The 27,141-nt window shown below is 52.7% G+C and overlaps 1 protein-coding gene across 1 annotated transcript in view; it reads left to right on the plus strand.

Annotated features, from left to right (window-relative positions):
- The window catches only part of CUNH14orf132 (chromosome unknown C14orf132 homolog), a 29,773-nt gene extending 3,203 nt beyond the window's left edge, over positions 1–26,570 (plus strand). The window contains exon 2 of the mRNA XM_023719690.1: positions 25,977–26,570. Coding sequence (XP_023575458.1) covers positions 25,977–26,201 — 225 coding nt within the window. The 3' untranslated portion in view covers positions 26,202–26,570. The remainder of the gene's footprint in view (positions 1–25,976) is intronic.
- The last annotated feature ends 571 nt before the right edge of the window (positions 26,571–27,141 follow it).

Consider the following 27,141-nt stretch of genomic DNA (forward strand, 5'->3'; position numbering starts at 1 on the left):
TAGATCTGCGAATCAGGGCGCTCTAGGCAGAGGTACAGGGAGGCAAAGAAGCCCAGGAGACGCCCAGACTTCTCCAGAGAACTAGAGGGTAAGGGGCACAGCAGGGCTGAGAGAGGGGACTGGGCAGGTTTTAAAGTTCACATTTAATCAGGGCCGTGGGAGCCACGGTGAGTTATGGGGCATGGCGTGGAATGTAGTTGAAGCAGTGAATTGGAGAAAACTCTGCTGCTTCACAGTTTGCAAGCCCCGGAGCTGGGGGGCTCAGGAATGCACACTTGTGTGTTAGCTGGTGAGCTGAGTAAAGCCAGGAGCGTGTGACTGCAAGGCCTAAGTTTCCTCTCTGTGGTCCTGTTAAGTGTGGCTCCTGATTGGGGCTGAAGATACAAGGCACAAAGCCACCCTAGGGAGGAAAGTTTGTGTCTCCATGCTGAACATTCAAGAGGCACCCTTCCTTCATGGGTGTTCTGCGATGACATCCATTGTCCTGCAGAAACTTGGGCAAGGCCGCCTCCCTGGGTGTGAGGACTGGGTGCTCCACACTCTGAGCAGCTCCCTATAAATACCCCAGGTCCGCAGAGACCCCAAAGTTTGGGGAGCAGGCCCACCGCCACTCTGGGCAGAATCACATGGCCTGTTGTTTGGCCCACACTGAGGCCAGGAGTGCCAGTCCACCAGGCTGGGCTCACCCCTTCATCTCTCCTGGGTGAAATAGTCCCTGGCTCCCTAGTCCGTCTTAGGTCAGGAGAAAAAAATAAAATAAAACACAAAACTCTTGGGCACAGGAAGTCACCAAACACAACATTGATTCAACAACCTGAAATACAAGTCCAGAAAATATAACCTTGGAATTTACTCCAAAATTAAGGGTTCTTCCCAGACCTCACGTGCTGTGTGTACAGACACTGGGTTTCAGACATTTTTAAGCAACATCTTAAAGTAGTTCCTGTTAGTCTCCAAGGGGGGCTGTGACAAATGGCCACACACCAAGGGACTTAAGGCAGCAGAAGTGTATTTTCTCCTAGTCCTAGGGGCCGAGGTCCACACTGAAGGTGTCAGCCTACCAGGGGCTCTGTGCAGAGCCTTGGAGTGAACACGTTTCCTGCCGGCCTCCGGACTGTGGCCAGCAGCCCTGGGCCTGAGATGTGCTGCTCCACTTCCTCCCAGGAGCACGACATGGCCTCTGTGTCTCTTCTTCTGAGGACACCAGACTTCCTGGCTTGAGGCCCACCCTCAAGACCTCATATATGGATGACAGCTGTGAGCTCTGTTTCCAAGTAGGGTCACACTCAAAGGTGCTGGGGTTGGGACGGAGCGTGTATCTGCTGGGGGACGCAGTGCACAACAGAATCTGGAGACCCAGGATAAGGGCCTTGGCGCCTGTGCTCCTGGATGCTGGTCTTAGAGATGCTCTGGGCAGATTACTTCTCTAACCTCAGCTTCATCCTCTACAAGATGGGAACAAAACGCTGTTCATTTTGTCATCTAGCAAATATGTTCTACTTGGAGCGCTGGAGCAGGACGCTGTGACCTGGTCCCAGCCGGGAAATAAATGCAGGTGCTGGGAGCCCTCCCAGGGCAGCAGGCAGGAGGGCTTTTGCGGGTTGGTCGAGCTAAATGTGATGTCGTGTAGCTGGCATGGTTGATGTCTAGATGTCCCCCTAAAGCCTCATGAGATCATGGAATCTTGGGTGGGACCCCACAGAGGTGGGCTTTGGGGGGCATAGTTGGCTGGCTGCTGGGAGGAGGGTGTGGTCATGCCGTGAGTAGGTCTCCTCTGCCATGCCCCTGTGCCATGCCACCCTGCCCTGGAACCAGCTGACTGCGGGCTGAACCTCCACAAACCATGACCCAAGATAAACCTTCCCAACTTCAGGTCATTGGTGTCAAGGACTTTGCCCCAGCATCCGGGACAGTTACTAAGGCTGTGGCTGTCTACAGATGCAAGGGCTGGAGCTGCAGGGATGTGCTGCCGGGCATGGAGCAGATCCGAGGGGCAGGGGCTGAGGAGGGGAGCTGGCTCATCCAGGACCTGAGGGATGGAGAGGCAGCACAGGGGCTGTGGAGTGAGGGACTAGCCTGGGGGGCTCAGGCAGCCTGCAGCCCCACGCTCTCTGCTCAGCCATGCTGACCACGGGCTGGGGCTCCCAGTGCTTCTGGGCTTTGGAGAAAGCTGAAGTTATGCTTTCCGCTGTTCCTTTATTTAATGTTGGCAATTAATTAGACATTTTTCACAAACCAAGCCTTCATGATGTGGGCTGCTTTGGTTACTTACTGCTTGTTCTGGTTACCTAGTGGGCTAAGGCAACTGTTTATTTGCCTCAGTGTGGTGGGACTCAGTCAGTCTGTTTTTCTGCTCTAAACATCAGCAGGGCGCTGGGGCTGGAGTGTGAGCTTCTGCGCGTGGATCCTGCACGCACGTGACGTCACCTCCAGACAACCTGGCCGCTCGCGCCACTTGACTCTGCATCCCACGGCTGCTTTGGATGATCTCACCTTCCCTCCAGCACTCCTAGGGGAACTGCAGCTTCTTAAGATGAGCCTGGGAGAGTCCCGGGATGTTGCCAACACTAGTCTCTTGGTCAGGAAAGTCCTGGGAGGGGAGTCAGATTCCGACTGCACACCGGTGTCCAGGAGGGAGGGAAGCAGCCATGGAGGCCGTCACGGGAGACCCTCACTGCATGGATCGAAAGAAGCGGGTGTGAGGGCTGCGTTCCCGTGGGCTGCGGAGGCCCTGTCTCCACACTGGTGAATCCTTGTGTACTGCCAAGCCCAGAGAGCAGTCCTTCACTAAGGAGGTGGGCTGCGATGGTCGGAGGCTGAGCCGAATGGAATTGCTGATACTTGACCCCGTCTGACCTTCAGAATGGCAGTGTCATTGGTTTGGCCTCAGGATGGTGGGGGGGTGGTCTGGGAAGGTATTCTGTGTTTGACGAACTGGGGGTCCCCTGCTTCACCTGTCAGCCGCCTTTGGGAGCCTTCCTTGGCCTTGCTAGGTGGAAGGGGACAGTCATCTCTGGGCCATCAAGTGGCACAAGTGGCCAGGTTGTCTGGAGGTGACTGTCACGTGCATGCAGCATCCATGTGCAAAAGCTCACACTCCAGCTGACACTGGCCTGCCCTTGCAGGGGACACTGTGTGGGTCTAAGGGTAGCTGAGATGCTGAGCTGTTCCCTGCCCGTCCTACATTTTTTTAAAGATTGATTGATTTGGTGTAGGGTCTCCATACATAGCTTGGACTCATAGTGATCCTCCTGTCTCAGCCTCTCCAGTGCTGGGATTACATGCGTGTGCCACCACACCTGGTTTCAGTGGCCAGCACAGCACAGAGCCAGCATGGCATGCAGGGGCCAGGGATCGAACCCGGGTCCTTGCACTTGCCAGGCAGGCACTCAGACCTCTGTGCTATCTCCCCAGCCCTTGCCAATCCTACTTTGCCTGGCCCTCAGGACCTTAGGAAACTCACAGTTAATTTGCATTTTAATTATTTTTCCTTGAGTGGAAAAAACACAGAAGATGTCTGGTGGCACTGGAGAAGCAGTGGTGCTCGCTTCTGAGTGGGTCTTAGCTCCACTCAGGGGCTTGTGAGACCTTTCAGGCAGAGCTGCCAGAACCTTGCCGAAGCTTCTCATCCCCGCAGGAGCTCACCCCTGCCTGGGAAAGCAGGGTCCCAGGGAGCCGGCAACCTGCGACTCACACAGCGCTTTCTTAAGGCAAGACTTCTCATCGTTAGAATACAGATTGTCAGTTATGTCAACTGTTTTTTAACCAAAGGGCCTGTCTTGTTTAAGTTCCCATGGAAAAGATGTAAATATTTTATCATTCTGATTAGATTTGCCTCATCAGAAAACAGTGTGAAGAGCAGCGAAGGAAGGGGTGAAACTCTGGAGCAGGTGTTCTGGCCTGAGTTGCTAGCTCGTGTTTTAAGACTCCAGACATCCGAGCTGAACCCAGAACCTCACAGAGCTCAGAGCACCGGGCTTCTGGAGGTGGAGGTTGAGTGGGCAGCTCTGCTGTGAGTGTCGCAGCTTCTCCTACCCTGAGGTGATGAGGACCTATTTCTGTCCCTTCCCTCCCTGTGCTGTCCCCTCTAGATGTCCCCATACTTTCATCAGACATTCATTTATATGCTTGTGACGCACCAGGAGGCCCTGAGCTGAACAGTGCGTGAGATCACTCTCGCTCAATCCTTATAGCAGCCACAAGGGTCGGTCCTTTGAGATCCATTTTACAGATGAGGAAACTGAGGCCTGGAGAGGCCAAGTCACTCCCTGAGGGCACATAGCCAGAATTCCACACAGGCCTCTGCCATGATATCTTTTTGTAACTTAGCTTTTATTTATGGATTCATATATTGGAGAAGCTTTTTGTTCTGAAAAACTGAAAGTACGGCGCTCCCCCACATAAATACTCTCTGCCGCCTTTCTCATCCTCAGTGTCTTCCGGCACATGTGCTGCCGCGGAGGCCTCTGCACTGGTGGGTCGTTGTCACCCAAGGCCTGCAGTCCCAGCAGGGTCCGCACCTTGGTGTTGGACGTGGGTCTGGACAAATGTATGAGGATGTGCATGTATCCACTGTTACAGGATTGTGTAGAGTATTTTCACAGCCTCAAAACTCCTCTGGATCCAACTGTTTCTCTCTCCTTTTCCTTAATCCCTGATAAAATCCTCTGTTCATCCTTTTACTGTCATAATGGCTTTGTCTTTTCCACAATAAATTGGAATCATTCAGTACGTAGCCTTTTCAGGTCAGCTTGCCGGTGTGTACATACGTACCTGCTATGTCTCTTCTTGACTTGCTAGCCATCCTTTTTAGCAGTGCGTAGTATTCCATTGTCTGGAAATACCAGTTTACTTCTCTGTTCATTTATTGAAGAACATCTTGGTTGCTTCCAAGTTTGGCATCTATTAAAAAAGCTGCTATAAACACCTGGGTGCAGGTTTACATGTTGGCATGATTGTTATAGAACCCATTTTTCAAATCCAGTCTGAGAGTCTCTGGCTTTTTTTAAATTAAAGTGTTTAAGCCATTTACATTTAATGTAATTTGGTATGGTGTGATTTAAGGATGATTTATCATATTTTCTATTTTTCCCATCTATTCTATATTCTCTTTTTCCTCTTTTCTGCCTTCTGTTGGGCTGAGGAATTTGTATTTTTGCATGCTATTTCTGTTGGGTTCTTAGACACAACACTTCTTTATTTCAGCAGTTGTGTCCGCATCTCAGCTCTCAGCCCACCTCCAGGCGATGGTATGTCACTTCAGGTACAGTAAGAAACTTACAAGTGAATTTCTCTCTCAGTCTTGTGCTATTGTTGTTACACGCTTCCTTGTACATACATTAGAAACCTCACACCACATCGTTGCTATCTTTGTTAAGTTTCCTTTTAAATGATTTAAATAAGAGGATAAAAAAAGCTTTGGCTCTTTCCCCCCGTAGTTGTTCTTTTCCATGTCCTTCGTTCCCTCACATAGATCCACATCAGAGAAGCATCACTGACCTTGTGCCAGAAAAACCCCACGTACCTAGCACCACCGTGTGGCTGGTAATGAATTCTTTCAGCTGCTGAGTGTGAAAACATCCGTTTTTCTTTGCTGGCATTGTGGAAATATTTTCACTGGGCACAGAGTTCCAAGTTAGCACGTTGGTTCAAGATACTGTTCCAGGGCCGGCCTGGTAGCTCAGAGGACTAAAGCTATCTGCTTAGGCAGAGCACAGCGGCCTGGGTTCGATCCCCAGCCTGCTGTGCTGGCCCTGCCCCCGGAGTGAGCTCAGAGGGCGATTGAGACTGGGCGTGGTGGCGCGCGCCTGTAATCCCAGCGCTTGGGAGGCTGAAAACAGGAGGATCACTATGAGTCCAATCTGTGTAGTGAGACCCTGTAGACCCTGTGCTAAATACAGGGGGGAAAAAAGAGATACTGTTCCAACTACACCTTACTTATGCTGTTTTCAGGAGGGAATCTGCTAAAGACAGAAAGAAGGACAGAAATCAGTCCTTCTTTTGTTCTTCTGAACACAAAGCTTCTTTTTGCCCCCTGTGGCTGCCGTTCAGGTTCCCCCGTAGAGGGTAGTCAGAACAATTTCACTACGAGGTGGCTTCATGCAATTATCTTGGTGTTTTTGTGCTTTGGTTTGTAGATGTATTTGTGGGCTTTACTTTTTTTTAAAGAGCAGAATATATCTATTGGGGAAAAGAAAGCTTCTGTCTGAGAGAGGGACAGGAGGGGACCCACATGTGCTGCTCTGTGGGTTTCACTTTGCAACACCCATGTAAATTTTTCCGTAGTACTTCTTTACAAATTTTTTGCATTCCTTCCTTTTTCTCTTCTTTTTTGGAGACTCTTTATATAGGTATTAGACAGGCTAAAGTTCTCTCATGGTTCACTGATATTGTAATCATTTTATTTTATTCTTTAGTCTTCTTTTTGTGTTTCATTTGGATGATAATTATTGAAATATCTTCATGTTCACCAACATTGTGTTCTGCAATATCTAAGCTGCAAACGATCTCGTCCAGTGTATTTCTGACCTCATAAATTGTGGTTGTCATCCGTACAAGCTTAATTTGTGTCTTTTAAAAGCCTTCCATTCTCGTCTTAATGCATGCAGTGTTTCTTTTAGCTTTTAAAAACATGCACGATGCAGCTACAACCTCTGGCATAATGGTCCTCGTCTGCCAGTTGTGACTGTGTGTTGGGTCAGAGTTGCTCTTGGCCGACTGTTCTTTCTCCAGATGTGCTTCATTCTTCGCTGTTCGGCACGACAGGATCACTCTTGCCTGATGCCAGGCACTGTGAATTCCACCTGGTTGCGGGCTGGATATCTTTGTTCTCCTGTCCATATTTTTGAAAGCAGTCCCGGGCTGCTGTTCAGTTACTTGAGAACAGTCAGAGCCTTTCAGGAGTGGCTTTGAAGATTTGCTAGGCAGACTAGAGCCATATTTGGTCTGCAAGGAATTAGTCCCCACTGCTAAGGCAAAGCATATCCACATGGAACAGGCCCTCTCCTGGCTGCCATCGCCACTGGGCTTCCTTCCGGGTGTCCTGGGATGGGACCTTTCACGAGATGTGAAGGAGACCATCCATGACCCAGGGGTCTCAGTGCTGGCCTTTGGAAGGGTGCCAGCTTCATGAGGGGACGGGCTTGCATTAGGCCTCTGTCCCCACAATCTGGACCTTGGGAAGCTCATTCCCTACAAGGAAAAAGCAAGGGACAGAGGCCAGGAGGCTCCTACCTGAGTCCTGCTCCAGTGGGGCAGCCTGTGTTCAGCCAGCAGTTGGGACCCTGCCTGGACCTGCAAGCCCCTCCCCCCATCTGTCTCAGCACAAAGATCTGCGGGGTGATTAGGAACACATTAAGTCTTGGCTTCTGGCAGCCTGGAGGGAGCTCTGAGGGTGAGTGATGCTCTCTCCAGGCCGCCCGCGCCATCAAGAGCAGTGCTGCCCACGCCACCCGCCTCCTCACTGACCTCCTCCATCCCTCCCATGGAGGCTCTGCCTGGCGCCGCAGTGTCTCCTACAGCTAGATCAATCAGGCAGGGCGGCCACACAGGAGGGCTGTGTGGGTATGTCAGCAGGCCACCATTTGTCACCCCACACCAGCGCTGTGGGTCATGCATGTCACGTGGAGACTTGTCCACAGCCAGGCAGGCAAGGCCAGAGCTCTCCCCTTGGGGAAGACGAAAGGGTCCAAAGACAGAGAAAGGGACATCTGCCCAAACCAGGCCAGGTGCTGCCCACCACACTATAGAGGAAGTCCTGTCCCTGTGCCCATTCAGAGATGAGAGGGGACCCAGACAGCCCAAGCTCCAGGGCCAAGTCATCTAGAGAAGAAAGAGCTAAGCCATGGTCAGGGCGAGGTCCAGGCCCAGAGCCCATGAGCCATCGGGGAAGCTGCCGAGTGCGGGGGGCATGGAGTGAGCCCTGAGTCCCAGTGAGTGCTGGCCGCAACCCTCCCTGGACGGCAGTGAGCAGAGCCTGGCTGAGGCCTGGGGAGGGAGGAGCCTGCTCCATCCTGGGCCGGGGCTCCTGTCGCTTCCCTCCCTCTGCTGCCCTGGCTCTGTCCAGCTTCCACGAGAGCAGCCTCCTGGCCAAGAGTCCCAGAGAGCACACGTTTCCAACCCACTGATGTCAGGACTGCCATTGCCCAGCCTGGTAAATACTTAATAAATGAATGAAGGGAGAGCAGGGAATCAATACAAGCAGGAGAAAAACTAGGCCCCAAACTTCATCTGACATGAGCCTGGAGAACCTCTGCTTTGGCTCTGGGTTCTAGATTCCTCCAAGGCCACAGGGCAGCACCGAGTCACCCACCCCACCCCTCACACTCCAACTCCCCTGCCCCATCCCCTGGGTATCTTCCTTAGGTCCCTCCAGTCTGTGAGTGCTCTTATAAAACAGTTCTCTTTAGAAGTGGACTTGGTTCTCTAGAACAATCTGTCACCTCCTGGGATCTAGCGCTGATGCCCTCAGTAACACGACCAGTGGGAGCCAAGTTGTGCCCTGTGCGATGCTGAACCTTCAGCTTGTGATGAGGATTCTGTCTCTCCTGGACACCATTGAGCCAAGGTCTCCCCTCTGGAATTTTTTTTCTGGATCTTGATGCAGATGTGTCAAGAACTGTAAGAGTCTGAAATTTTAGCCTGCAGCATCCACGATGCCAGTGTAAATCAGGAGAGTCCTCCTAACCCTCTGCATACCTGTGTCTGGTCTCCTTAGTCACACCAATGTCCTGCTAAGTTCCTGTGGGCATAGCAGCGTGGGAATAGCTGGAAACCCTCAGGCAGCGGGAAGCCCACTGTTTTAAAGAAGCCCCCAAAAAACCGGGCAACCCTCAACCTGCCGCAAAAAACCAAACCCCTTGGTAACCCTGGCAAGAAAAAAAAGGCCCCCCGGGCCCGTGGGGATGCTTTCTTCAAGGCTACTGACCATACAAACATTTGTGAAAAGATAATCCCAAAGTAAAGCTACTGACGCCTTGGCTCGAAAGGTTGAGAGTCTAAAGGACTCAGGGAGAATTCTCTCCAAAACATTGATTTGTATTTATCCTTGGAAAATGCAGCTGCAGTAATCTAAGCTGGCATCCTGGCTGTAGGACCCTAGCCAAACTCCTTAAGCTCTCTGGTCCTGGCGATTACAGCCGAATCTCTGTCTTCCAGAGTGGCCTTAGGGATTCCTTGGAGTGGGAGGAATTCCTGGAACCCCTGGTGTAAATGAACATGAATCGGACCAGCAGGATGTGAGGCCACTGTGTCCTGTGCCCCAGCCCACTGGCCACGCAGTCCTGCCACCCTCTGCTCGTTCCTGACCTCAGTCCCTGCCCTGTCAGATAGTGCAGAGTCACCGTCCTGGCCCAGAGCTGCTGGCCACGGGCTGCCGGCAAGCACCTGGGTGGCCCTGTCAGGAGGTCTCAGCCCAGGGACATCTGGGCTCTGAGGCCTGAGTGTTATCCCCTAAGCCACTGCCTCCTAGCCTGTCACTAGACCCTGCCTCCTGGGATTTCAGGAAGAGCAACAGGTACTAATGATCATGCAGTGTGTGAGGTGTCCCACCCTATGACACGGGCTCGGGAGAGCCATTGTGGTGCTAATGCCATGGCCACAGCCTCCTGAAGACGGGGTGTGGCTGGCAGCAGACACGGGCTGCTGCTTCCTGGGTGGGTAGGTGGGCACTGACTAGGGCAAGCGGGGCACAGCGCATCAACAGGCACCGGAGAGCCAGCCTCCTGCAGACAGCTCCATGCCAGCGACTTACCACCATGTGGGCTCACTTGGCGAGGCAGCCTGAGCCTCTGCCTTCTTGGGATCAGAGGTGAGGGAGCTGGGACCCGGGCCTCCAGAAGCCGCTCTTTGGCCTTGCAGCACCACACACATGTTGCATTCCCTTCGGGAGGTGGGGCTGACAACCGCCCTCTGAGTCTCGGGTTGGGCTTGCGCATGGCACAGCGGTGAGGATTTGAAAGTGGAGTTGGACAGACCCAGGCTTGGATCCTACCATGGGGCCAGCAGGAAGGCCAAGTGCTTGATATGGCCCCGCAGGCTCTCTTTTCCCATCTGTCAAGTGGGGTGAGCACTTGCTGGCCTTGTGGAGCTGTGAGGATGAGACTCAGCAGGCATGGGCAGAGCTGAGTCGCTGCCTGGTGCTGGCTGTGATGCTTTGTTGCTGCCGCTTTCTTGGTCTGCAAAGTGAAGGTGGAGCGGAAATACCCGGCCTCAGCTTCTGCACAGAGGTGGGCATGCTGCTGGGGCAGAGCCCAAAGCATCCCGATCCCGATTCTCTCCAGCCTCTTTCTGGCTTATGTGGCTGGGTTGTGACGTAGCTTCGCTGCCCCTGACCTGCCAATGTTGGTGGCTATCAGTCAGGCCCCTTCTGTGATGTTTAGCAGAAACACTGGCCACTGTGCCTGGCACAGGATCCTGCCAAGTGCCAGCATTCCTCGCCCTGTAGCTCCACAGTTGTCAGTGAGCAGGGGTGGTGGCCTCAAAGCATGGCCCCTCTTATGGCCGTGGCCAGTAGAAAGGTGCCTACTTGTGTGCACCCCTCCAAGTCTCAACTGAAACTTAGTTTCCAGGGGCCAGGGAGATGGCTCAGTGGAATAAGCGCTTCCCTGGCAAGCGCAAGGGCCTGAGTTCAATCCCTGGTTCCGCCAAAAAAAAAAAAAAAGAAAAGAAACTTAGTTCCCATTGCCACATTGGGCCTTTAGGAAGTGAACAGGTCCTGAGGGCTGTAACCTCAGGGACAGGTCGGAGCCTTGGCGGTAAGACGAATGTAAGAGGAGGGGTTCTGGGGGAGGTCTTGGGTCCCTAAGGCGCACACTGGGAGGGGAGTGTGGGACACCAGTCTCCTCTCTTTTCTTCCTGTCCTGGTCATGAGTGGCTTTATTCTACTCCATTCACCACCCTGATGCACTGTCCTCTGCCAAGGGCCTGGAGGCTGACCGTGGACTGAAGCCTCCACAACTGTGAGCCAGCGTGAATCCCCTTTCTAAGATGATGATCCCAGGTATTTGTTACAGTGAGGGAAAGCTGACTGACACAACAGTTAAGCCCAGGTATCAGGTGAAGCAGCAGAAATGACCACAGAGGTGAAGGCTGCTGAGCTGTGGGCGTGGCCGCTGGCTCCTCCCTCCCCCAGGCTCTGTACCTGACTTGGGCTCTCCTGCACTGCAACTGCTCTGTCCTCTGTTGGGCCATGTCCTCTGTCAGCCAGGTCCCCTCCTGCTCTGCTCCTTTGTTGGCACACTTGCTGCCTTTTGCACTTCCTGCTGACTCACAAGCACAGCTTGGCTCCTGGAAATGAACGGTGCTCTTTGTGATGCGGAGAGAAGGCTCTGCGGCACCACCATGTTCACCTCCCCTCTTGCTGACTCCCAGCGCTCAGTGCTTTAGAGTTAAACCACTGTGTCTATTGGACAGTTTAAAGTAATGCATCTTCTGTGGCCTCCCAGAGAATTTTCTCCAGACTTCATGTGGAGACCTCTTGGAAAGCTCTGATTCTTCATCCAGCGGGAGAATATTCCCAAGTAAAGCTGGATGCATCACAGCAACTTTCAGACAGCTTTGACGTTCACAGGGAGATTTTCCCACACAGCTGGTTACCCAGGTGTGTGGCCGAGATTAACAAGCAACACAGGAAAATGCTTCAGTGCCTCTAGGCTTCTGGTCCCAGCCCATGTCCTTCCTAGGAAAGCTTTGGGGATGAGACCCAGAGTCGCCTGGGCTCCAGCCCACATGATCCATTGGGCAGGACAGAAGCAAATGGGGATCGGGAAGGATAGGTCTTCCCATGATTCCACTGTCTGGCCCAGCCCAGAGGGGCTGCAGCTGGTGCATCACTGTGAGAGGCCCCAGGTGGCCCCCGGAGCTCCAGTGCTTGCCCTGTCCTGATGGGTGTCCTGAGCTCAAGCCCCAGCTCCTGAGTGTGCCTGCACACCTGACATGGGACCCCAAACTACCTGGCTGTCTGGCTTCCCTGGAACACCAAATGTGTAACCTATACAGACAGCTTGCAAGCGGAGTGAAAGGCAAGACTACAGGCTCTTGCTGAGAGCCTGGCGCCGCCCTCAGCATGGCGGACCAGGAAAGGCTCTTGTCATTTCCCTTCTACAGATGGGGAAATGGAGGCCCCAAACTGATACACCGTGCTTAGTGGTCAGACCACCATAGCTTTCTGGAGCAGTCCCTACAGGGAGCCCTAATGGGTCAGGGACTTCCTTGACATGGAAGCACGCATGTCCCCAAGCCCGCACACACCGATGCAGCCCTTCATGCAACTCCTCCCCACCTGCACCACTGCAGGCCCACTGGGTGGGTGAAGGGGCCTCTGCTGCCCTCCGACATCTTGCCTTGGCTCAGCTCCAGGCCCTGGGCCCCCAACATGCCTTTCCAGCCCCACACTGCATTTTCAACATTGGAGTCCTGACTCTCAGTGCTTTGTCCTCAGGACACCCCTGCCCTCCTCCTGGGCAGGCTGAGCCTCCTGTCCCATGAGGAGATGCAGCCCCTTCCTCCCCACGGGACAGCCAGGAAGTAGAAGGAGCCAGACAGTCTGTGCAGGAGCCCCTCCCCCTGCCTTGGTTCCATCAGGGTTCCCCACCTGTGGGTGGTGCTGCCCTACCTCCAGTGAGTACCACTTTGCTGTCCCATGTGACAGTCCTGGCTGGAAACTCAAACACACCCTGACGGGCACCTTCCTCATTCCCTAGGCATCTCTCAAGCCAATCAAGCTGACAATCAAAATTCATCATCCCAATCAGAATACAGATGGCCCAGCTTCTGGTCCCCTACGTGGGCTGGACAGGTCGGGGGCTGTTATGAGGGGTGAGCAATCACGAGGCTTGTGTCCCCCCCCACCTCTTATTTCAGCTCACACATTCGCTGAAGGAGTGACCTATTTAAGAGTGTGACAGATCGCAGACGTGGCCACCAGGAGAGCCTTGAGTCGCTGCAGGAGCTCCTGTGACGAATGTCTGGCTGTAGGAGTAGGTGCGGTCCCTGGAGGGATGCGGGTGCAGCTGAACACGTTTGCTTTTCCGTGGCACTCCTTAACCACCATGTAACCACTGAGCGCTGATGAAACCTTGGAAATGCCTGCCTCAGCAGAAACCCACCACATTCTCCCCGGCCCTCGCGGGAACAATTATTTCGTTTTTTCATCACATTCTGCTTTGATAAGGTGTTAATCAAACTCCTGAGGCTCCAGGCGTGCATTTGAAGTCAGAGCCCTGCAGGCGCGCCCGTAGCTCCATTCAGGTGCCTGCTGTGTGCACCCGTCTGCCCCGAACCTTCCTGCTGGCGGGTAGCTGGGATGTCGCCCCATACCTCAGGTAAAGAGAGTGGGAAAGAGGGCAGGCCGTGCACCTGTGTACAGCCCCGAGGGCCAGGGCCCGGCTTTGCACTCCAGCCCTACTTCTCTCTGAACGATGAGAAGAGCGCCACACTCTCCAAGGCCTCCATGTTAACCAAGGAAGCAAGCAAGAGGAAAAGACCCTCCGATCTTTGTGTTTTCCTGATTAATTGACTCCTCGGTTCTCTCTGTCTGTTGGAAAAGCCAAGGCGGAGATTCCAGCCACCCACGCGTGTGTCTGCATCGGTCGCTGGGAGCACCAGCGCTGTCTTTTTCTGGTGGGAAAGGAGAACTGTTCCTCTTCTCAGGAAAATCTCCCCGCCTGCGTCTCACAGGCTGTGGTGCTGCTCCTGTCCTCGGGAAACCTTCCGAGCTGCATTCCCCACAGACCCGCCGGGGCTTTGTTCCACTTTGCTCAAAACGAGGGTCCTAGTGCTGCCCTCTGCCCTCTGCTCTGGGCACTCAGGCACCTCCTTCATGAGCCACCCGGTGTCTCTCCTCCTCTGCACCCTAAATCTGCCCACAGAGGCACAGGAGCTTGTTTCCAGGATAATGTTCTCCCTACCGTAGGCGGGCACTGAGGGGGCGGGGGGAGCAGCGAATGGGCTCGGCGTGGTCCAGAGGAGCCGCGGGGGCTTACAGAGCGCCTGCTGCGTGCGAGGCACAGAGGACCAGAGGCAGCACGCAGCCCTGCACTGTGGAATCGCAGGGGTGGGTGTGAGACCACGAAAAAGAGACGGACCACCTAAAAAATGCATCTTTTCATCAGATGTTTGTGAAACATCTGGCAGGTGGACCAAGAAGGGAGAATAAAAAAGCATAAGAAGTTACTCCTCTAAAGCCCCCTCCTCCACCCACCAGGACAGGGTGGTGGCTTTGTTCTGAGCAGCGACTGAAGTCCATCCCCGTCTGTGCTTGCCTTTGAAGCAGGCCCCTCCTCCACAATGGGGTTCAGGTCTGACTGCGTGGTCAGCCTAGATGGGCAGGTGGCGCCGAGAGGCCTCGAGATACCTGCCTGGCTTACTCACCACAGGCCAGCTCTGTTTCCCGGATCGCAGCAGGGGCAGCGCCTTTCTGCCTTGCAGCCCACATGGGTTTGCAGAAATTACAGCGCGGGGGGCCACAGGTGTCTCAAGTGGGCTCGGGCCAGCGAGCGCAGCCACCTCCGTGCTGTGGGCAGATGCTGCAGATTCCCGGGGTGCAGCCGGGTGGTGGGAGGAGGCACTGAGTGAAGGATGGCTCTGGTGCTCTGATGTGCACTCCTGGTGGGAAATCGGCTTTTTGTTTCATGTCCTGATTGTTCTTGAAAATGATTTTGCAGTAGAGGAAGGGAGGATGGAAAATAATACAGTTCTGCCACTTTGGGAGGCAGAACTCCTGGGGGCGCCTCTATCCCAGGCACATGCAGAATAATTCCATTTCTGGTTCATTGCTTTTGTTCTCTCTGCTCTTCCTCTCCCCTCCTCCCTCCTGCTCCTCCTCTTCCACACAGGTACACTCACTGCTTTCTTTCTGCCTCTGCCTTCCCTGCTGTGCCCCAGGGCTGAGGTGAAAGCTCAGAAAAATGTCTGTTCTCTGTTACGCGGCATAGGAACGAACACCTGACCTGTCAGTCTCCCGCCCCTTGCCTGTGGCCCTGAGACTCTATTCCATTCAGTGAAAGGCGATCTCAGGTGACTGGGGATCACAGTGGCTTGCTTCCCACACTGCAGGTGGTCACTGCAGACTGCCCTGGAGTTCAGAGGGGTAGAGCGGGTGCTAGCGCCGGGCATCCTTTGCCAGCTCTTCCCCAAGGGAAAACTTCAAAACTCACCCACTGTCTCATTTGCTAAGCTGCTGATGCCCAGAGAAGTGGATCTCTCCTTGATGTGCCTACCGGGAGGTCCGGCCAGCTCCCCACACACAGGAGGCCAGGGCCACGGCCACTTATTCATGGTCAGAGCCACCAGAAGGTGAAGCAGGTCTTGGCCCTTTCTCTTCGAGGCCCTCAGCCGGTCTCCTCTAAGACACTGTGTGACTCTGGGATCCTTCTGGGCCCCAGGTTCTCATGGTGGCCCCTGAGCTGCCCTGGGGGCCCAGTCCTGGGGGCTTGGACCGCCACCAGCTAGCATTTCTATCTCACCAGGACAAATGTTTGCTTCCTCCTTGGTAATCAAAGATGATGTGCTGTTCCAGACAGCATTTCTCCTACTGCGGTGTGCCGAGTTACCATGGCAACGGTTTCAAAAGGAGTGTTTTTTTTTTTGTTTTGTTTTTTTGTTTTTTTTTTTCTCATAATTCTGTAATGCTTTCAGGTTTTCCAAAAATACTTTTGTTTTCCTGGGTCCATCTGTGGTCTAGGCCTGTTGGGCAGTCCAAAGCCACCTCCTGCATGGGTGGACTGCGTCTGATGGCTCCATCTGCAGCAATCAATTATGTGAACAGCTTGAATATACGGTGTTCTTAGTACCTACCTTAGGTAAGTAGATGCACTAGGCCCTGTGGTTGCAAGAGAAATTGGACTTAGCCTGTGTTCTTAAAGAATCTGAAATCCTCTAGAGGAAGAGGAAAAGGAGGAGAGGAAGAGGCTGCAGAGAAGGAAGACAGGAAGGTGGATGCCATCAAAGCAGGAAATGTACTTGCATCGAAGTGTCACAAACTCTTACTTTGTGCAATTAATATACATTAACAATTGCAAAAAGAGTTCAAGGTCCCTAAGAAAGAGAAATACACAGTGTCAGCTAATTATAAAGCCATATAACAACATACTGTAATGTAATCAATATAGTGTAACATAATTGAAGAGTAACTATTTTGTCAGTGTAGGAATAAATCAGCATGGGGTTCTGTAGGGCTATGAATTCAGCCTGGAAGTGGCAGGCAGGGAGTTCAGCGCCTAATCACTACTTGAACCTGTGCAAGCTCAGGAATCGACCGCAGCTCTCTGAGCCCCAGCTGCCCTCATTGGTTCCTTTCCAACTGTGGCTCAGTTTCCTTTCCTGGACACTAGTACCTGCCTGGGATTGTTGATGACAGAGTACCACAGTGCCCACAGGCGCCCAGCACCAACCTGGCCCAGAGCAGCTCCCAGTCTTACTTTCATTTTTATTACATCTGCCTTGTTTTTAATTGAAAGCTCCAGAGCTTGGAGCCAGCCAGGTCTGGCTGTTGTGCAGCTTGTACAGCCATTAACTGCATCCTGTGCCGGGAAAAGCCCCTGGCGGTCTTGAGGGGGCATCTTCAGACCCCAGCATGCTGGCATTTCTCCAGCACCTTCCCAGGGTGCCAAGGAGTGGGTGTAGCAGCAGGACTTGGGTATAGACTCCCTTCTCCCCAAGAATGGTACTGCCTTGGTGGGAGCCACCCTGCACCCTGGATGTACCCCAGGTACCCCCAAGTCGAATGAGGAGCCTGCAATAAGGGGACCCCCTGGTTGTCCACAGTGGGGTATCTAGGCATCTCTAGCAGGTGCTCCTCAGATGGCCTGTAGGTGCCCGGAGCCCTGCAGTCCACAGCTGGCAGTCCTCAGCTGGTGGGCCACTTGGTAAATAAGGGAGTGCCTGCCTGCGCAGCCCCCATACTAGGATGCGGCCACTTCTGGGGTCCCTGGGGCTGAGTTCAACCCAGTCCTCTCTCTCTGGAGCTGGTTCCTGTCACTCCTCACACTTCTCCTTCTGTACCCTGTGACCTTCCCTCTTTCCCTTTCTTGTCTTGCCTGTGCAGACAAAACATAGACACATGCATGGGACTGCTGGGCCTCGGGCACAAGTGGACACTTAGGCCCTGTCACCAGTAGGCCAGGTTCGAAATGGAGGTGGGAACAAGGGTTGCAAGGGTCTGAGTGTGCAAATTTTTTTCTTCCTAGTCTCCCCCTCCTCTCTCTCTCTCTCTCTCTCACACACACACACGCACGAATGCACACACACATGCACACACCCCTTCTAGCTCAGCCTGGACAGCTCACTTACCCTTTTCTGAGGACAGTTTCTGAGTCGACACTTGCCCAAGCTCTAGTGGAGGCCCAGCCTGTGTCAGGGGCAGGTCTGGAGAGTCCGTTCTTGGTCCTGCTCTGGGCAGGGCCTGCCGAGCTACTTGACTTCATCTTGGTCTCTCTTCCTTGGAGCCACCTGACTTCTTTGACACAAACCTCTGTCAATACTAAGGTTTTAGTTTAGAAAAAACTACTCATTGATATCTTTTGTCTTCAAAGTAAAACATAAAGCACGCGTGCTAAAGCCTTTCCACCGCAGCTCTGGTGTGTGCCACCAACCTGTGTTTCTCTCTTTTTGCCAACGCTGGAGTTGCAGTAACTCTCCAGTAAGTACTGAGTTCACTAAATTTATTCTTCTTTTTCCAGATCATTTTGGCTAAGCTCCGCCCTTAGATTTGCATATTCATATTCAAATCTGCTTGGAGGCTTCCTAAAAAATGCCTGCTAGGGTTTTCAGTGGGGCTGCCCTGACTCTACACATGAATTTGGGAAGAATTTGCGTCATAATAATATTAATTCTTATGATTCATGGCCAAAGCATTCGTCGCTGTTTATTTAGATCTTTGCTTTATTTTATCTGTTTGTGTTGTTGGCAGCGTTCAGATTGGCACATATTTTGTTATATGTGCGCTAAATATTTTATACTTTGGTGCAATTGTAAAGGGTAGTTTTACATTCCAAATTCCAAATGCTCACTTGGCGAACATAGAAATACAGTTAATGTTTTAAATATTGACTTTGTAGTTTGTGGCTCCTAAAAACTCATTTATTAGTTAATGATCTTTTCATAAATTCCTTGGGCTTGTCTACACATGCAGTAATCTATAATTAGAGGAAGTTTTGTGCCTTCATTGAATGTGAGAAAGCTGTGCTTCTCGTTTTCTGCTTTTTGTTTTGTTTTGTTTTGTTTTGTTTTGTTGGCGGACTGGCGTGGCATGTGGTGCTGGGGATCAGGGTCCCCTGCGCCTGCCTGAGCTTGCACAAGCAGGCATTTTAGACTGCTGAGCTATCTCGCCAGCCCAAGTGCTTTTCTTTTTCTTTATTGCACTATTTAAGACTTTGGTACGAGCCGTGCTGGCCCCGCCCCCAGGGCATGCTGATGCAGAGATTGAAACTGGGCACGAGGGTGCGCGCCTGTAATCCCAGCGCGTGGGAGGCTGAAAACAGCAGGATCACTATGAGTGCAATCGTACAGTGAGACCCTGCAGACCCCGTACTAAATACGCTTTTGAGAAAAGAGCTAAGACTGTTACGGTAGGTAATGGGTGCAGAGACACGACACATTCTTTTGCTTTTCCTTTCTTTGTCTTTAATCTTTTTGAGAGAAGCTCTCACTATGTTGTTCAGGCTGGCTTTGAGCTCACTTTGTATCCCAGGCTGGTCTTAAACTTGCAAGGATCCTCTTGCCGCAGCCTCCTGAGTGCTGGGGTTACAGGTGTGCGCCACCACGCCTGGCGAGATGACACCTTCTTGCATATTCCCTAAACTTTCTAAGGGAAGCAGTCTCTCTCTTAGCACGGAGTAAGACATCATCAGCTAGTGGATGATTTACTTGTAGCTGTTTCTTGTCCACTTTTAGAACTCTCCTCTACTTTCAGTCTGCAAAGAATATTTTTGGAGTGGATGTTTTGTTTTATCCAGTGCTTTCTCTGGGTCTACTGATAGAATTGGGTTCTTTTTCTTATGTTTGTGTGGTGTGAATGCTGTTGCTAAGTTTTGCTTTGTTTTCTTTTTTTGAGGCTGGCTCTGCCCACCCTGGGAGCAGGGCTGGCGCCGCATGTGGTGCCAGGGATCAAACTGCTGTCCCTGCACTTGCCTAAGCTTGCCTAAGCAGGCGCTGTAGACCGCAGAGCTATCTCACTGACCCCCTGCTTTGATTTCTTAACAGTGCAGTGCACAGGGTTCGCATCCTTGGGTGGAGCTGCTGGGGTGTCTTCATTCTTCTTTTGGTCCCTCTCCTTCCACTTCCCCCTCCCCTTGCTCTCTGGCTCCCCTTCCCATTTAAGAAAGATCTGGTTCTGTCACTCTCATCGCCTATCTTTTATTTTGCTCTTACAATTTGTGGTCATCATACAATAGTTCAGCTCACGTGTCCAATTTCTTTCATGTCAAGGTGCACCCATTTCCTAAGAGTGACTCAAGTCTGTCTTTCTTTGTGGTAGAACAGCGCTCCATGGTGCACGGTGCCACCTTTTCTTTGTCCCTTCGTCTGCTCATGGCCATACAGGCCACACCCATGACGTAGCTGTTGTGAACTACACTGGTATAAACCTGGGTGTGCATGGATCCCTGAAATAAGATGTTTTTAACCTTTTTGGGAAGAGACCTAGAAGGAGAATGGCTGATTGATTTTTAAATAATTTTTTTAACTTTTATTTATTTACTCCAAGCTACATTTGCTATGCAGCTTGGACTCGTGGTGATCCTCCTGTCTCAGCCTCCCCAGTGCTGGGATTACAGGAGTGCACCACTATGCCCAGTTTCAGTGGCCAGCCCGGCATGCGGTACCAGGGAGCAAACTTGGGTCCTTGCATTTGCCAGGCTGTCACTTAGGCCACTAAGCTATCTCCCCAGCCCCTGGTTGATTTTTGAATGTTGACTCTGTTGACACTGTCCCTTTATATATCCTCCGCTTCATTTTGCTGATATCCTATTAATGACTCTTTATCTTTGCTCAGTTGAGAAATTGATCCACAGTTTTATTTTTGTGTAATGTCTTCGACTTTGGCAGCTCAGTAATGCTGGCCTCATTAAAGTGATTCAGCAGGCATTCTACAGAAAACAGATTGGAACATATTCCTTTGCCTGTTTTTCTGGCAGAGAATGTGTAGACTTAGTGTTATTCTGTCTTATGTTTTTGGTAGAATGTGTCATTTAAGCCATTTGGTTATTTCCTTTTGTAGAAGATTTTTATCTGTGGATTGAATTAGCTAGAAAGCCTCCTCAGTCTATCATTTCTTCTTGAGTAAGTTCTGGTAGTGCGTGTTTTTCAGGGGACTGGTCCATTCCACTTACAGTGCGGGGTTTGTGGATAGTAGCTGTCTTTCACAGCCCCAGTAATTCCTCATCATTCTCTTAGTACTGGTAAGGTCTGGAGTGCTGTTCCCGCTTCAGTTCTTGATACAGAAAATTTCTGTTTCTTCTCTTCTTGCTTCATCTGGCAAGAAGTTGATTGATGGATTCTACTGATCTTTTCAAAGAGCTAATTTGTGGCTTCATTAATTTTCTCTTGTACTTGCTTTTAATTTTATTGATTTTTCTCACATCTTTATGACTTCATTCTGTGTATTTGGTTTTCATTTAATCTCCGTCTTCATATCTTAAGGTAGAGCTTAGATTATTGAGCTGAGATCTTTCATCTTCTCTGATGTATGTCATGCAATCAAACTTTTACTAAGCACTGCTTTTGTTGCATCAAAATTTTTTAATAACTGGTATTTTCCCTTTTCTTGGTTGAAAAGACTTCTACTTTTTCTTGAGAGCCTTTTTGACTCTCCACTAGTAGAGAAGTATGTAGTTTAGCTTCCAGGGTTTGGGAGATTTCCCCAATATCTCTGTGTACTTTCTAGCTTAATGATACCATTGTAATTCTCTGAGCCTCACTAAGGTTGGCTTCCTGGCCCAGGCTGTGGTCTGTCTTGGTGAATGAGCTACGTGTGCCCGAGAAGAGGCTGTTCTGCCAGGTGCAAGCTTCAGCAGCGTCCCTTGGTCCCCATGGTCGCAGGGCCTCCAGGCCTTCTGCATCTCTGCTCGTTCTCTTTTTCTGTCACTAAGGGTGGACAGCTGAAGTGTGATGCACTTGGACATAAGAGGCTGGGTATATTGGCTGAACGATGTCCTCCAGAATTCCTGTGTTGCCGGGAGAGGTGGCACAAACCCGTGACCTCAGCGCACCTGAGGCTGAGGCAGGAGGGCTGTGAGTTTGAGGCCAGCCTGGTCTCTATAATGAGGTCAATGGTAGCGTGAACTGTATAGCAACATCCTGTCTCAACAAAACAAACAAAAATACACCAATATTTGAATATTGAAGTCTTAACCCCCAGGGCCTCCTGATGTGACTGCAGATAGGGCTTTCCGGGGTCGAGCGAGTCAGAATGAGGTCTCCAGGGCAGCCCTGCTCCACATATGTCCTATGTCCCAGTAAGAAGTGGGAGCTTGGACACAGGTGCACACCAAGGAGAGAAGCTCTGGTGAGACCAGGGAGAGGATGGCCACCTCCCGGCCCAGGGCTGAGGCCTGGAGCAGATTTTCGCTCCGGACCCTCATGGAGTGAGTTTGCTCCTCATCTGAGGGCTCTAGTCCCTGCACCCTCACCGCCAATGTAGCACTGACTCCTGGGGCTGCCTTGGGGATCCCCTCAAACTCCCAGCTCCCTGGAGTCCCTTCACCCCTCCCATCTAAAAAGGCTGTGTTCTGGAGCTCCGGGGGTGATAAAGGTAGAGCCGAGCAGCCAGCCCGCCAAGATGCCACCCTAGATTCCCTTGCCTGGTTGCCCCTGCCCACTGCTTCAAAGCTCACTGGCTCATTTCAACAAAGACACACACACACACACACACACACACACACACACACACACAGAACATCCAAGGTGTGGCTTAAAAGCAGACCCCTCTGGCGGGGTGGCCTCTGACTGCAACGCTTTGCTCTGCCTGCTTCCCGGGTATCTTCAGCCAAGTTCCTCCCGTGGCCAAAGCCCAGCTCTTGCTTAAGTCTTTCCAAGCTCAGATGATGGAGTCGAGTCTGGCCTCTTGTTGCCCAGTGGTGGGATTTTGCTGTTTGAAGCACTCTGAGTTTAGACCTATTTTACAAAGGAGGGAAAAAAATTCATAGAAACCAGACAATACCAAGAAACCTGAGGCAGATGGGCTCAGAGCAGCGTTTGGCAGCTGGGTTCAGCATAAGCAGGAGGTGTAGGGCTCGTCCATTGGCAAGCGCAAGCAGAGGAGTGTGTGACGAACCAACCAATCCTATGGAGAGCATGCCTGGTCCTGCCTCCCCTGCTTTTGATTAAGAAGTAGAAGAGACCCGTGGTAATACGCTCAGTGTGGCATGGCTGCAAGCCCAGCAGAAGAGAAGAATATTAGTAGTCATTAAATGAATGTAGGCTCCTGTTCTCTGTTACTATGATGAAAGAGCAGAGGCTGGGTACTTTATAAAAAGAAGAGGTTATGTAGATTACAGTGTTGGAGGCAGAAATCCAGACAGCTTGGTTCCAGCTCCTGCAGGGAGGAGGCATCTGGGCGGAGAACACCATGGTGGGATACATGTGACAGGAAGGGGCTGCATCATGAGATGGTCAGCCGGAGGCCAAGGAAGGGCCGCCTCGCTCCCTTGCAGCAGTCTTCTTGCAGGAGCCCACTGGGGTCTCAGGAGAGCTATTGGTTCCTTCTGAGAGCAGCACCCCTGTAACCTTCTGCTGGCTGCACCCGCTCTTAGCATCACCGCCCTGAAGCCCTGGCTTCCGGCACTTGCGCCTTGGAGGACGATCCCCATTCGTCTCCCGTGGCCCCGGCCGGGCCCTGGCAACACTCGCAAGGTCCGTGTTAACTCCACTGCGCATGGGAAGGAAATTCGGCCGCTGCGCGTGCAGTGAGGCAGGGTTTGCCCCAGTCTTTCTCACATGCAGCGCACCCGGCCCCCAAGTTCAGGGGCAGCAGAATCAGTGCAGCACAAGCCGCCCCTTCCAACTACTCCACACTCACTGCAGCTGCGGGGCGGGGGTTGGGGTGGGCGTGGGGGAGGCTGGCACATTGGGGTCCGGTCCACTGCCCGGCACAGCATGGGGCGCCCCTGTGATTCCACAGCCCTGGCTTTCTCTGTCACATTTAGTCTGTTAAGAAGGGGCCAAGGGAGCTTGTGGGGAGCAGGCCTGGTGGGGCTGGCGGGGTGATGTACACGCAGAGGCACTGAGCACACACATGAAGGAACTGAGGATGCAGACATGCAGTGGGGCCCCGGAGGGGAGGCTCCCCAGGGCATGCGGGTGCATAAACTCACTCTCCTGGGGCCCGGAGATCCCCACAGGAAGGAGGCCCCATGGAGTCCAGGGAGAGCCCAGTCTGGAAGCCCCTGAAGGGGCCAGCGGGGGGGGGCAGGGTGTCGGGACCTTCCCTTGGGGGTCAAGAGCAAGCTTCAGCCCACGAGGGTGCCTCTTCCTCAGAGGTCTCCTGCACACAGGGGACCTCCATGGTGGGGGCCAGACAGAGACACTGTGATGTGACCTGGAGAAGAGAGGTGCCCTCCTAGAGTGGAGTCCCCCACAGCTCCGGAGAAACTGGGGGTCATTTACCTGGCCAAAGATATTTATTAGGCACCATCTTGCCTGACCTGGACAAGAGGAGAGGAATTCCATAGCAACCAATAAATCTCGCCCACAGATGCCTGCAGGGGCCATGCACGGGCAAGCCCCGGGCTGGAGTGGGCAGGGTCTTTGGGTGAGGGGTAGAGGTGCTGGGCCTAACGGTTGGCTGCAGCCTCCAGGCCCCTGCTGGGCTGCAGTGTGCATAGCCCGGCCTCCCCCTCCCCACCCGCCCAGCAGGCTGGCACGTGCCCCAGGCGTCTTACCCCGTCTGACCTGCACCGCAAAAGTGGGGCCCAAGCGCGGCCCCAGATCTCACCAGTGTCGACCTTCAGCCCCGAGTTTAGCACACGTATTCTCCCCCAAATCACACCCTAGCCCACAAAGTGCTACTTGGGGTTTTGTGACTTTACCAGGGTGCGAAAGTGGTGTGCAATTAGCACTTCAGGTTTGGGATTTGGCTCCTTCGGGGTTAACAATCTGTAGCCCCTGGGAGTCCGGGGCTGGCCAGCCCTGACCCTGGTTAAACCAGGCAGGGTGCAGTCCGTGCAGGGCCCGTGCTGTTTTCAACCTAGATGTCTTTGTCAGTCCAGGAGCATCTGTAATCTGTTACACTCTTATTTATAGCTGTCACTGTATTCACCAATATACTGAAAGACGGGTAATTTAAGCGTTCCTATATGTGTTACGCTGCACGTGTCAGGAGTCCGTCGGGTAGTACATCAGTACACACGAGCTCACTTGCAGCCCTCAGCCCACCTCAGCAGGGCCCGGCCTGTCCCAGGCTCCCTCCAGTGGCCAGTTTCAGTCACTACACCCCAGGTTCCACCCTAGGGCAGAGCCGTATTAGAAATAAAAACGCTGAGCTCCTTCTAGCGAAGCCCTTGGGAAGTTGCTCTTATCTGAAGCAGGTGCTCCTTGACTCCTTGCTCCTTTATCAAGAAGCCCCCGGGACTCTGTGACAGTCAGGCACAGAGCCAGCTCAGCATGGCTACTCAATCAGTGCCTGACAGTTCAGGTGCGGGGTGGACACAGGCAGAGCTGGAAATGCCCAGGGGGACACACTGGACTCCAGCCCTGAGTCCAGCACAGCTTCTCACTGTGACCTTGACCTTAGCTTATCGATCTGTGAAATGGGGTACAGCAATCCCCTCCACCAGTATAGTTGAATGACTAAATGGGCATTTTGGGATCTCCAGCTCAGTCCCCAGTTGCACCCTGGTAGTAGAGTGGTCAGTGAAGGGTCAGCACATCAGTGCATCCAGGGAAGGCAGAACTGTCACCTGTCCCTCCATTCGGGTCCTATTCCAGAGAAGCGTTTGTTGTAGAGCGAAGAGCTGCCAGATAAGCGCTGGGGACGAATGCACTCCCACCTTTACCTCTGGGGAGGGCCATGCAGGGCTGTGGGGCTCAGCCCTGACTCCTGGGCTGGAGCAGCGAGGGCCCTTTATGTGACTGTGCCCACGGTGCCCGTGGGCACTGACCTCCCCCCTGCAGGCTGGGCATCGGGAGGCCTTTAAAACAATGGTGGGAGTTCTGATTCCTGGAGGAAAACATGGGCTGCTGGGGGCTGGGCTGTGGGGCTTGGGAGTAGAAATTAGAATCGCTGTCTTGGGGGAGTTTGTTCCTGCATCAGATAATCAAATGTCACACCTGCCAAGTCAGACGTTGTGTATGTGGGAGGCCACTCTTGAAGGTAAAATGGGTGTGCAAGGATTTATGCGCATCAGATAGGTGTGCAAGGGTGCTTCTCGCTACACGATTTGTGACAGGCAGAAGTGGAAATTCCTAACCCCCACTCCAAGGGAAAAGTTAAGTTATTCATACTTACACTAGAATATTGTGTTTATGAAGGGGAATTGCACAACTCAAGTGGATTGGTCTTTTGTCTGTGTGGATATAAAAGCATGCGTTTAAGTGAGGCCTCCCTCCCTCTCCTTCTCCTTCTTCCCTCCCTCTCTGACACAGAAAACAGACAGAAAATATATCAAAATAGTAATCGTGACAATATGCTGATTATGGGCCTAAGTTTTCTTCATTGTCTTTAACATTTTCTCAGAGTTCTACCCCCACCATAGATTACTTTTTAAATTAGAAGGAAGGCATTTACAGCGCATTTGTCCTGGAAGGCCTGGTGTGGGGTGTGGGCTGTGCTCCCCGTGTTGCCAACCAGCTGCAGAGGAGTTGCTCGAGCTTCCTGCTGTGGAGCAGGTTAAAACACCCACTATCAAGTCACCTCAAACAAAAGCAAAGGCCCATGCAGCTGGCCTGTTTTGGTTTCCCACCGGTCACTGGGCCGGTCTGGTTCGCTCGGGGTCTCTGCTGCCTGCTGTGGCCCTGGGTGACTCTCTCTGTCCTCCCCACAGCTGCCCATGATGGGAGGAGCGTTCATGGACTCACCCAACGAGGACTTCAGCACTGAGTACTCCCTGTTCAACTCCTCCACCAACGTCCACACGGCCTCCAACGGCCAGGGCCAGCTGGAGGAGCCTCCCCGCTCCTCCAACGACGCCGTCCTGCTGTGGATCGCCATCATAGCAACGCTGGGCAACATCGTGGTGGTTGGCGTGGTGTACGCCTTCACCTTCTGAGGCACGGTCCCCGGCCATTCCAGGATGGCCCCCCTGTGCTGGGCTGAGGCTTCCCTCCTGGCTCTGGCTTGCCATTGGCCTTTGGCTGCTCCAAAGGAGAACTAGGAGTTCTGCCCACTTGAGTGGGCTGTCGATGAGGCAGCAGCCACGCATCCCAGAACTGCCACCCCCCCAGGTCCTGATTTCAGATCCTGAACCACAGTTGAGTGGATTCCGGAAACATGCCAACCTGGACTCTCAGCTCCCAGAGGCATGGTGGGACAAGGCTCCAAAGAACTGGCTGGAGAGTGCTTGAAATGGTGGCCCCAGAACCGCAGACCAGGAGGAACAACAGCTCAGCAGGGTTAAAACACGGATGTGGCTTGGTGATCACTCGCCAGCGGTAAAAATTACTTGTGTGTCCCGGTTTTATGCAAACTCCTCCAAGTGGTGTGTGGGGGCGGGGCAGGGGCAGCCCTGAGAACTGTGGCTTGGTTTCATGTCCAGCCCTTCTAATAATGGTGATCTTGGAGGGCCACAGAGCATTCCTAGTAGGACTTAGAAGGGACACTCTGACACCTGGCTCTCTATGGGACCCAAGCACAACAGGAAACACAGGAGTGGGGTTGCCGGTAGTGAGGTTTGTGGGTGGTTGGTAGGGGCTTTTTATCTAGGGATGGAGGGACTGATCTTTTTAAGAAGAGAGAAAGATGAAAGATGCCTTCAAACGTGAGGCAGCCAGCTCTTCAGCCAGGCTCTCTTCTCTGAAGAGTCACAGAGTGAGTCTTCACACCCAATTATTGCATGGGTGGGATGCGATTTGCCTGTGATCCCAGGGCTGGTGACTGAAAGCGCATGGAAAGGCCTCCATCCTCTTACTCTCCAGCTGGCTTGGCTGTCATGGGCAGGTCCCTGCCTTGGCAGGTGTGGCAGGAACATGCGTGTCCTGTGGGAACATGTA

Source organism: Octodon degus, unplaced genomic scaffold, assembly GCF_000260255.1.
Source record: "Octodon degus isolate 3935 unplaced genomic scaffold, OctDeg1.0 scaffold00070, whole genome shotgun sequence".
NCBI classification, from domain to species: Eukaryota; Metazoa; Chordata; class Mammalia; order Rodentia; family Octodontidae; genus Octodon; species Octodon degus.